Below are 11,631 nucleotides of genomic sequence, written 5' to 3'. Positions count from 1 at the left end.
CATCTTCTTGAAAGATTTATTTTCATAAACCTCAAATTCAGAAGATTTACTATATTTCTTAGTTCTAATAAGGTAATTGTTTAACTTGCTGAACTAGCAGGACTTTGTAACTATTATTTGCCTGCATAACAACAAGAAGCCTAAGTCTCAAATCTAATTTGGTGTTCTTGGTTCTTTTCTTGTACATGTAACCTAAGGAAGCCATTGTGGCTCAGTGATTAGTGGCTTCAGTGGTTGGGATGGAAACCATGGTGGCTCGGTGATTAGTGGCTTCAGTGGTTAAGTGAAGGCGATGGAAAACAAACAGACTGTACATACACACTTATTAAAGTACAAACGCAAATAACATAGACCTTCTTTTGCCATCACATATTATGCCAGCCAATCAGGGTCAATCTTGCTTCTCCTACTGATTATTCCTAACAAACTGCACAGACCCAGATCTGTAGGTACATTTATTGCCAGTAGATCTGGGTCTGTGCAATTTGCAGCTAGACCTGACTCACGGTGGGGTTATCTTCTAGCTCCAAATGAATAACATGAAAAAATCCTCATTAAATTTCTTGCCCATGAGATGATATGTATCAATCATTATCTTGGTACAAATATATATCAGTCATTATCTTGGCACAAGCAAATTTTCTTTTTGTTTCAGGCTTAAACGTATTGGCTATTAATACAAATGACAGACTAAAGTAGCAGATTTCTTACTGTATCCCATGTGATAATGTCAGCAGTTTGCCATTTATGTTCTACTGTGTTTCAAAATTTGACAGTCTAGTAATGGGATCCAAATTAAAATATAACACCAAGGGTGAACCATTACCATACAAATTTCATAGTCTAAAAGGATCCAAATTCAACATTACGGTTTAACCTACTTCACACCAATTTGGTAGTCTAGTAGAGGAACCCATATTCAGACAAGACACTTAAGGTCAACCTACATCACACCAATTTGATAGTCTAGTAGAGGAACCCATATTCAGACAAGACACTTAAGGTCAACCTACATCACAGCAATCTGATAGTCTAATAGAGGAACCCATATTCAGACAAGACACTTAAGGTCAACCTACATCACACCAATTTGATAGTCTAGTAGAGGAACCCATATTCAGACAAGACACTTAAGGTCAACCTACATCACACCAATTTGATAGTCTAGCAGAGGAACCCATATTCAGACAAGGCACTTTGGGTCAACCTATATCACAGCAATCTAATAGTCTAATAGAGGTACCCATATTCACACAAGACACTTTGGTTCAACCTACATCATACAAATTTGACAGTAATGTTCAAAACTGAACTAGACTTTCTTGCTCAATGTTTAGATAACTGAATTTAGTTCTGGTAACTTTAAACTGATTTGCAAGATCAAGAGTAGAATTTCTGTGTAAAAACCTGGATATTTATTTCTAAGATTTTATTTGTCCAGTTTTGATCAAATATTTTGTTTCATGGCGTTCTAGCTTGTACAAACCTAAAATTATTCATGACAGTGTGCTCTTTGCCACATTTGGTTACAAATGATCAAGTTGTGTTTGAGAAGTTAAAAAGCAATTGTTGATGGTTGTATGATGAACAATGCATGACAAGATTCAAGGCAATGCAGTAAGTTAAGTGGAACTGGCCAACGGGTCTGGTGAGATAATAAAAAAATATGTTTTGTTCAGATTGTTGCCAACTTGGTGGAGTTCCTATTTCACCAGAGAACCAACCATCCAGAGTACTGTACCAAATGTTAAAGAAATTTAAATTCCAATTTTAAAAAATAATGGAATTTCATATTTTTGGAGGAAAATTACAAGTTATTGCAATAATTTTCTAAATTTAATGTCATAAAGGATTCATATTTTATATTTTTTACTGAAATAAAATGAAACTAAACAAATACACATGGACAAAACCAGTCTTGCTGACTATACTGACAATGAGTTGGCCCTAAAAGTTTATGATTATTTTGAGTTATGCTTATTGTAAACATCAGCCAGAATGTGAGGTTCAGTATGTACTTCATTCTACTTTATTAATAATAATATAAATAATAGCATACACTGGTGTCCATTCATCCTTTTGTTTCTTTCTCTCCTTTCTAACTGTTCTCTGTTTTTCTTCCAATCTATTTTTCTCTTCTGCTGCTGCATCTATAAATATATTGAGTAGAAATGTATTCATGGAAAATGTATCTGAACTAAGAACTTAAACATGGTGTAATGGTAGGACAGACAAGAAAACAATAAAAAGCCCTTACCACAATCATGTTTGGAGAGGCCATAATAACAGAGCCATGATGGGAGATACCAAATAACACAGCCATGGTGGGGCATATCAAATACCACATTTGCAGTGGGGAATACTGAATAATACAGACATGATGGGACATAACACATCCATGGTGGGGCACACCAAATAAGACAGCTATGGTGGGGCATACTAAATATTACAGCCATGGTGGGGCATACTAAATAATACAGCTATGATGGGGCATACTAAATAATACAGCCATGATGGGCATAACATGTCCATGGTGGGGCACACCAAAAAACACAGCCATGGTGGTGCATACTAAATAATACAGCTGTGATGGGGCATAACACACTAATGGTGGGGAACACCAAAGAACAAAGCTATTGCCTCTTTCAACAACCTCATTCTTTGCCCTTTCTTTTCAAACTCTTTAGTGTATGGAGGTTGCACTAGAAGCATTTCCAGTAGGTATTGCCACTGATTACGTTGATTGCACACTTTCTCAAAAGGGCATGATTCATACAGTTATTATCGTCAGTTTTGAAAATTAATTATATTTGCTGTTATGCAATTCAAACAGATATGTATGCATCTGATGATCAGAAACTTCTTTTGATTTTTTCAATTAAATAAAAACAAAAAAAAAAAACAAAAATAATTTCGATTGTTTATTTTCCTTCCAATGCATTCCATTTTTTCATTGTGTATTTTAGTCATACTGATCTGTAAACCACTAATCACGCTGAACAATAGTTTGACCATTTATCAATTATTTTATGGATAGTGTACTATTTTATTTGTTTGCACTTTCAAAACTTCAATTAGTTTCCGTATCCCTCATAGTGTGGGTGTTTGTTTTGCTGTAACAAATCAAAATAATTTTGAAGAAACAAAGTATTTATTATTCTTGTTCAGGGGTTACTCATTGCTATTTGCATTTATTATTTTACAATGTGTCATACTCACAATGTCCCTGGAGCTGGTCCATTTGTTTTCCTTTGAAGTATATTTCTTTATGACATATACTTCCTTCCGCAGACACTAGGTGTTGCAACTGGTTTTTTTATCATGTTCCCTAAAATTTTGTGATCTTCACCCAGGACCAATCTATTGTATTGTGTGTTTTATGCGTATGCTATATTGTTTTTATCATGTAATATCATGTTTGTGTTAGGAATGACCACTTTATATATTTTAATTTGCATTACATTTTTATCTATTTTGTTTATTTGTCGACAAAATAGAAAGAAAAAAGTGTAAGGTATAATAGTTGTATAAAATTATGTTTTTTTGATGGTTCTCCTGTTTTGGTCTGGTAATTATTTTTTAACAGTGATGAGACTGGCATTTTTAGTTTTGTTGTAGGGTTTAACGCCATTCTTCAGCACAAGACAGGCTATACATGGCGGCCAGTATTAATGGTGGAGGAAGAACCCGGGAAATCCCCAGAAAGAACCACCGGCCCTCGAGAAGCTACTGGCAAGCTTTCTCACATACCCACATTGGCCGAATCTGAGACTCAAACCAAAGCAGACTGAGGTGAGATGGCAGTGATCCATAACGGAGAGCGCTTTAGACCACTCCCAGGGCCCCTGCCATTTTTGTACATAGCATAATATATATATATATATATATATATATATATATATATATATATATATGGAGAGAGAGAGAGAGAATTGCTTCATTTCATTGCTGTATACATATGTAGTTCCTTTCTTCCATAGTAATTTTATATGGTAAGATGGCTATAAATCACTAATGCATCATGATTAACTAAATACAAAACACATGGCAAAGATGGTTTCATTAGTGATGATAGCAGTTATCTTCTTGTCCAGTGGCTTAATTACGTACTGGATGTAGTAAATATCTGAGAGCGAGATAACTAGGTTACCGAAAAGGTCCATAGTGGAGCACACCAAAAACACAACCACTGTGGAACATACCAAATAATGGCTGTTCAAGAAAAACACATAGGACCCAGGGAAGGCAATTTTGATGTGGGGTACTCATTCATAGATACAGTTTAGAATTTTCTTTTCATTCTAATATGAAGTCTGTGCAATCAAGGTACCGTGACATACACTTCCCTGGGTACCATGTATGTTTAAATGGAACAGCCCTAACCCTACCCTAGTAGGGCACACTAAATATCATATTTTAAGTTTCTGTCCAGTGTGTGATCAAATTCTGTTCAACATTTTATCTGAAGAAGTCATTTTTAGTAATGGTGACTATATCTGATGGTGGGTCAGCAACAATGAACAAATTTTAAAGATCTTCAAGACAGGATGCTTTTTGTCAAATTTGATCAAACTCTGTTCAGCAGTTTTCATGAACACACCATTTTAAGATTGCTTTTTTTGTATCAGGGCAGCCATATCTGATAGTCGATTTGAAACACTATAAAAAATTGGAAGCCATCTAGACCAGACTGCTCTCAAAGTTAGTCTAGTGTTGAATGCTTTAAAAGATCAAGTTGTTTCGAGTTTGGTTTTATTTTTAGCAACACTGGCCATATTTTATGGTGCATCAACACCATCTGAAGAAATTGGAAAGACATTCATGCCTGGGCACAGTCTTTCACATTTAAACAAAATGAAAAATCCATTTAACGATTTATCCTGTTGCTTGTTAAGGAAGTTACATCTGATGAATCAATATGAAGATCTGTCTTTTGAATGAATCTGAAAGAGCTTCATGACAAAAAGTTGTAGAATTTAGTCAAATTGCAATGATGGGTTTCTAAGACATTGCTATAAACATACATGCCAATACCCCAAGAGGTACAAGAATAATTACAGTGTGACTCCACTATAACACTGTAGTTGGGAGCCATATAACCTGACTGTGTTACAGACTGAACTGTGTTATAAGCAGAATAAAATGATGCATGTACACCCAAAACTTTGTGGGGTGGGTGGGTGGTTAGGTAGGTAATAAATACAGGCAGTAAAATACGTGCTTCACTGGCACAGTTACCATTCAATCGATGCATATTAAATGAGAAAAACACCTGTAGTGAAAACAGAGAAGGCGTATATTTTACTTTTTTTTAAGAGAACCACGGATTGGTACATATAAGTATATACTGTTTTTTTTATACATGTCTAATGTATAGCATAATTAGAGAGAGTATCAACACTGTGTACTCACCCATGAATTTCATCACATACATTGAATCCACAAACAAGTAATTCCATTGAATATATGCATACAGGGATTTAAAATATTCAATAATTTTGTTGCAGGTCATAAAGATCTGAATTCAGTAAGAAAACAAATAGCACAATCATGTAAAGAATGACGAAGCTCATTTACTTTTCACTACATCCCAAGTTGGTAAAAGTTAGTTTGCATTTTAAGCCACCAATGGTAATGTTCATAAGCATAAACTTAGACCCTGCAAAAAGTAAACTTTCACAGCACTGTAAACAAGTTCCAGTCATGTTGGAAAATGAAAAAAATCCATCAGATTCCATTGCTTTTTTTAAAGTTTGGTACTGACTTCCTTTGAAGAAAGGTTCTTTGTTTTTACTGAAGATTGTAGTCAGCCTTCTTTGATGAAGGGTGCATTCATTATTGAAGTCAACGCTAAAGGACAGCTTTGGAGAACCAAACAAATGCCCGTTTCTTATTGTGATGGCAACATCAAAGAATTGTACTGCATGATAGAGACTGATTTTTTTTCCATTTGCTTGGTATGTTTTCATAACAATCGGTGCTTCAAGCATAATCTGTTTTCTTTGAAATTTCAACAAACTGTTTATCTGGGTACATTTTTAAACAAGAATTTGATGATGTTTGGTTGACTGTAGTTACTGTTCCTCCCTGCCAAATTAATGAACCAACAAGGAAGATGTTGTTGGTTTCTTTTGTTGTTTCTTGGGGAGATTTTTTACATTTGTGGTAACAGAGTGATGCTGCCTTCCATGCATGCATCTGAAATTTAACAAAGGGTCAAAGGATGACAGAGACATGGGTGTTCTGGTCTGATGACAGGGATTACTACAAAATATGTGAGTGTTCTGAAGGATTTAATTCTGAGTGAAAAGAAGAGGAATGTTACTTAACATCCACATTCAGATGTCAGTATTTGTTAATATAATAATTACTAGCAAGCAGCCGAAAATCCGATGAAAGATAGATTACGAGACAATGCCTCATCTGGTTGATTTCCGCAACCAGAAATGTTACCAACAAAAAAGCGGATATCTCACAACAAACAGCAATCATGCTAGAAGTCAACATAAGTGGATTATGATGTAACAATGCATTGTTAAGATGGTTTGTCAATATGGACAAAGAATTTGTCTATGTAACAATAGATAAATTTCAGTACATTTTATATCAATTTTGCAGCTTCCTTTCACGCGGTCTCTGAATTTCTCCACTCCAAACCAATAGTTGTAGATACAAGTTTAAACAGCCAACAATGTCACCAATACAAAAAAAATATTGCCAGATGGTATATTCTGCCACCAATGAGGCAGTTTGTGACACTGGCAATGCCCTATGCAATACAAGAATAAACTGTTTACAAGTGACACGTTTAATGCAATGTCAGCAAACTCCTCGACGCAAACAACTAAAATCATTTTGTTTTAAAGTCCAACTACAACAATTTCATCTACTTTTCAGAGTTATCTGACCAACTAAAATAATGCAATCTTTACAGTACTATCTATCCAACTATGATATTGTGATTTACTGTACAATGTTACATATCCAACTAAAATAATGTCATTTACTTTACAGTGCCATTTGTCCTGCTACAATAATGTCAACATTTTGATTAAGCGGCAATAAAAATAAACATCGTCAGTGCTGTCGTGAATTAAAAAATAAAAGAGAAATATGAAGACACAACATAAACTAGCAAAACAGCCAGGAAGAAAATAGAAATAATGGATAGATTGATAGAAAGAGATGAAAGGAAAAAGAAAGAGTAGCAAAACTAATGAAAGGTTTCCAGATAAGTTACCTATATTGCCTTCCTCTAATTTACGAATGTCAGGCCGTAATCTGGCATCTGTAGGTGGAAGTATGCTGCTTATTTCTTCTTTTAACTCATTCAGACACAAAGCAAAGGAAGTAAAACTAAAATACTGAAATAAGAAAATGATCCTCATTATGTATCAGCTTTCATCTTCTATCAAGTCCATCTACCCAGACCTGCCAACCCTAACGAGTCCATCTCAGTAAGGCAGTTGATTTTTTTCCGTAAGATTTACCAGTTTTCAGTAAGGTGAAAACAAAATATCAATAATTGCTACTGTAAAGCTGGAAAATGAAATTAGAAGTTTGATGCATTGATGATAAACATTATGTTCAACTGAAAAGTTTGTAAAGAACGCATAGACTTTATTTATCACTAGTACAGCTGCATAAACTCTAGTTCTAAACCTTATGCAACTCAATGGCTTGTTGCTATTTCTCAACTTGGCATAATTCTTGCAAATTCTTTTCCATTTCACATGACGTCGGCAATCATACCTCCCACCATGAGACATACTCAAATTGGCATGTGCTGTCCAATAAATGTAATTATGTCCTTTCCAGCATATATTCACAAGAATCTGAATACTCCTTTTTATTCTTCTGTGTTGATTATTAACACTTTTCTAGAAGCTTATTTTCTCTTTTGTATTAAAACGTGCATCGCTTTCTGGATGTCATTTTAAAAAAAATCTATAACCAACAGTTTGATCTTGCAGATGCTTTGCATGAACAAATAGATCCAGTTTAAAGCATCTGGGGTGCTGCTGTAAAGTTAGTCTGGTTACTAATTTCACTAATTCTAAGATGAAACCAGGATCCAAACACGGATGAACCAATATCCAGACTTTTCAGCAACGATCATTTTTATGTAGTTTTTGCTAGTATGCCGTTAAGTCTGTATTTTAAGGGAAATTTTTGTAAGACTTACGGCAAAATTGTAAGAGTTGGCAGGTCTGTCTACCCGTCATTGCACAAACACTTTTCACAATAATTATATACTTAAAATTTAGAAAAAAAAGAACTCACTGTCTTGAATACCTTAACTCAAAGGCTGACAGAATATATGCAAGTACAAGGATTTCAATTAACACAAATTTCATTTTTCAATTTTGTATGAATTATAATAAAAAAAATTATACTAACAACTAAGACATAATGAAATTATTTGCAAAACAAAAAACAAGTCATAATGTGTCAAATGAATGATACTGAATTTAATTAAATTATGCCTTGTCAATGAAAACTAATGCCAGTGAAACTAAAGAGAACAGCTTCACTATATGCCAGCTGCAGCAGCGAACCATTATTAATGGCACAATATCAACGATACAATGCATTAATAACCCCGTGAGATAACATTCAGTGCACACAAGATGCATGTGCAAAAATTTGCTGCGATGCAAAACTAAGGATACAAGAAAGTGTTATTGTATTTAAGGAACCACAGGAAATGCAAGAGTTACTTCCCTTTTAAGTACACTCTGTTTTGTGTAAAAATCTTGCACGTAAATATAGACCAAATTGCCTGACTCCCTAGTTTTTAAAACCAGAAATGTGTCCATATGCTATGTATGCCCTGCAAGTGAAGGGCAAAAGTCAAACATAAACCAGGGCCTTAACTCCTTAAAATTTTACTGGATAAGATTAAAAATCAAACACAACCTAGATATCTTCGAGCAAAACACAGAAACTTCATATCAAATTTGTTTTCAATAAACAATTCCTTCAAGTGAATGTGCACAAACTGAAAGGCAAAGTTCTAAGCCAAATAAGGGCCATCACTCCATAAAATTTACCCAAAAATAACGAGAACTGAAATGTACCTAGGGCTTTCTAATGTAAAGCTTCATTCCAAATTTAACTTCAATCCATGAAGTCTCTACCAGAAAAATTTACCAAATTTTCCTCAATAATTTTTACAGCCTTCTTATGGTTTTTGCCTCTAACCTAAAGGACTATGTATTTATATTTATTTGGAAGGGTTTATCTTCCTAAAGTTTTCAAAATTTTTTCTTATATAACTTTTAAGGAACAGGGATGACTTGGGTAATATCACATGTACCATAAGAAATTGGAGACATAAAGTTCCAAGTTAAAATTATTTTTTTTAAAGCATGGAATTCAGAAAACAGTGTAACAGCATGCATTAATTGGTATGAAACCTTCAGCTGGAGAGCTTGGTAATATCAATTTCACAAAATTATTGAGGGCATTACATATAATTAGTCCTCAAATGCAACTTCCTTCTCTCTGTGCCAACCTGAAATAGATTGTTCAACTAGGAATTCTTTCTCGCTATGCCAATTACGCAACAGAGATTCATCAACTCTGACCTCCCTCTCTCTGTGCCAACCTGATATAGATTCATCAACTAGGAATTCTCTCTTGCTGTGCCAATTACCCAACAGAGATTCATCAACTCTGATCTCCATCTCTCTGTGCCAACCTGATATAGATTCATCAACTAGGAATTCTCTCTTGCTATGCCAATTATGCAACAGAGATTCATCAACTTTGACCTCCCTCTCTCTGTGCCAACCTGATAAAGATTCATTAACTAGGAATTCTTTCTCGCTGTGCCAATTACCCAACAGAGATTCATCAACTTTGACCTCCCTCTCTCTGTGCCAACCTAATATAGATTGTTCAACTAGGAATTCTCTCTCGCTGTGCCAATTACCCAAGAGAGATTCATCAACTTTGATCTCCATCTCTCTGTGCCAACCTGGTATAGATTCATCAAATGAGAATTCCCTCTCTCTGTGCCAGCCCAATATAAACTTGTTAGTCTCGCCATCAGCAAGCATGAAAATAATAAAAATGAAACTCCCTGAATAATCTATACCTACCAAATGTGAGTTCTCAGGTCTCGGCGTGGCCTTCCAGAGAAGAACCTGACCTGGGATATTGAGATCTGACAAAGAAAGGTGGTGGGAGGGAATGTTATCTTCAATGTCATCCCTCTTGGATTTAGTTTCCCCATTCTCCTGTGTGCATAAATGGAAACGAAATGAATGGATTCTCAACTAATTATAAGATTTATACTCTATACACAGTGTTAAGAGCAATTATCAATCAATACTGACCTCAGAAAATTTTATACTGTATACAATGTGAAAATCAAATATCAAACAATAAAAATCTCTGCACCAAAGCCTACACTGTACGGACAGTGTATAAATCAAATATCAATATTGACAACATTATAAAAGGCTTCACTGTGTAGTGTAAAGATCAAATACCAATCAATACTGATCACATTATAAAAATCGTTACTGTATACAGTGTGGAGATCAAATATCAGTTAATACTGATCACATCTTAAAACTCTTTACTGTATACAGTGTGGATATCAAATATCAATCAATACTAATCGCATTATAAAAATATTTACTATATACAGTGTGGATATCAAATATCAATCAATACTGATCACATTACTACGGTTCACATTATCACATTATTAAGGTACAATGTGGAGATCAAATATCAATCAATACTGATCACATTATAAAAATCTTTAAGGTATACAACGTGGAGATCAAATATCAATCAATACTGATCACATTATAAAAATCTTTAAGGTATACAGTGTGGAGATAAAATATCAGTTAATACTGATCACATTATAAAAGTCATTACTGTATACAGCGTGGAGATCAAATATCAATCAATACTGATCACATCATAAATATCTTTACTGTATACAGCGTGGAGATCAAATATCAATCAATACTGATCACATTATAAAAATCTTTAAGGTATACAGTGTGGAGAAAAAATATCAGTTAATACTGATCACATTATAAAAATCTTCACTGTATAGAGTGTGGAGATCAAATATCAATCAATACTGATCACATTATAAAAATCTTCACTGTATACTGTGTGGAGATCAAATATCAATTAATACTGATCACATTATAAAAATCTTCACTGTATACAATGTGGAGATCAAATATCAATCAACACTTAGCATGCTATAAAACCCTTGACTCTATACACAGACTGAAGATCAAATACCAATCAATACTTAGCATGCTATAAAACCCTTGACTCTATACACAGACTGAAGATCAAATACCAGTCAATACTTAGCATGCTATAAAACCCTTGACTCTATACACAGACTGAAGATCAAATACCAATCAATACTTAGCATGCTATAAAACCCTTGACTTTATACACAGACTGAAGATCAAATACCAATCAATAATGATCTCATAAAATCCTGGACTCTGCACAGTCTGAAGGTCAAATGTCAATCCATCTAGCCTTCAAAAAAGAGCAAAAATGATATTTTTAATGCAGATTCAGACTGATTTGTAGGGTGTTAAGCAACCCACCAACACACGAAAATCAACTGGTCTAAGT

At 34.4% G+C, this 11,631-nt stretch overlaps 1 protein-coding gene across 1 annotated transcript in view; it reads right to left on the bottom strand.

Moving 5' to 3' along the window:
• The window catches only part of LOC149784136 (oxysterol-binding protein-related protein 1-like), a 191,990-nt gene that overhangs the window by 18,174 nt on the left and 162,185 nt on the right, over nucleotides 1-11,631 (bottom strand). The window contains exons 24-26 of the mRNA XM_089932232.1: nucleotides 10,107-10,244; nucleotides 7,241-7,364; nucleotides 2,060-2,150 (exon numbers count right to left, since the gene is read on the bottom strand). Of these exons, the coding sequence (XP_089788358.1) occupies nucleotides 2,060-2,150; nucleotides 7,241-7,364; nucleotides 10,107-10,244 (353 nt within the window). The remainder of the gene's footprint in view (nucleotides 1-2,059; nucleotides 2,151-7,240; nucleotides 7,365-10,106; nucleotides 10,245-11,631) is intronic.

Source organism: Sinohyriopsis cumingii, chromosome 14, assembly GCF_028554795.1.
Source record: "Sinohyriopsis cumingii isolate HCF-2022 chromosome 14, ASM2855479v2, whole genome shotgun sequence".
NCBI classification, from domain to species: domain Eukaryota; kingdom Metazoa; phylum Mollusca; class Bivalvia; order Unionida; family Unionidae; genus Sinohyriopsis; species Sinohyriopsis cumingii.
The sequence above is the reverse complement of the archived record's forward strand: the minus strand, read 5'-3'. Positions and strand labels throughout refer to the sequence as shown.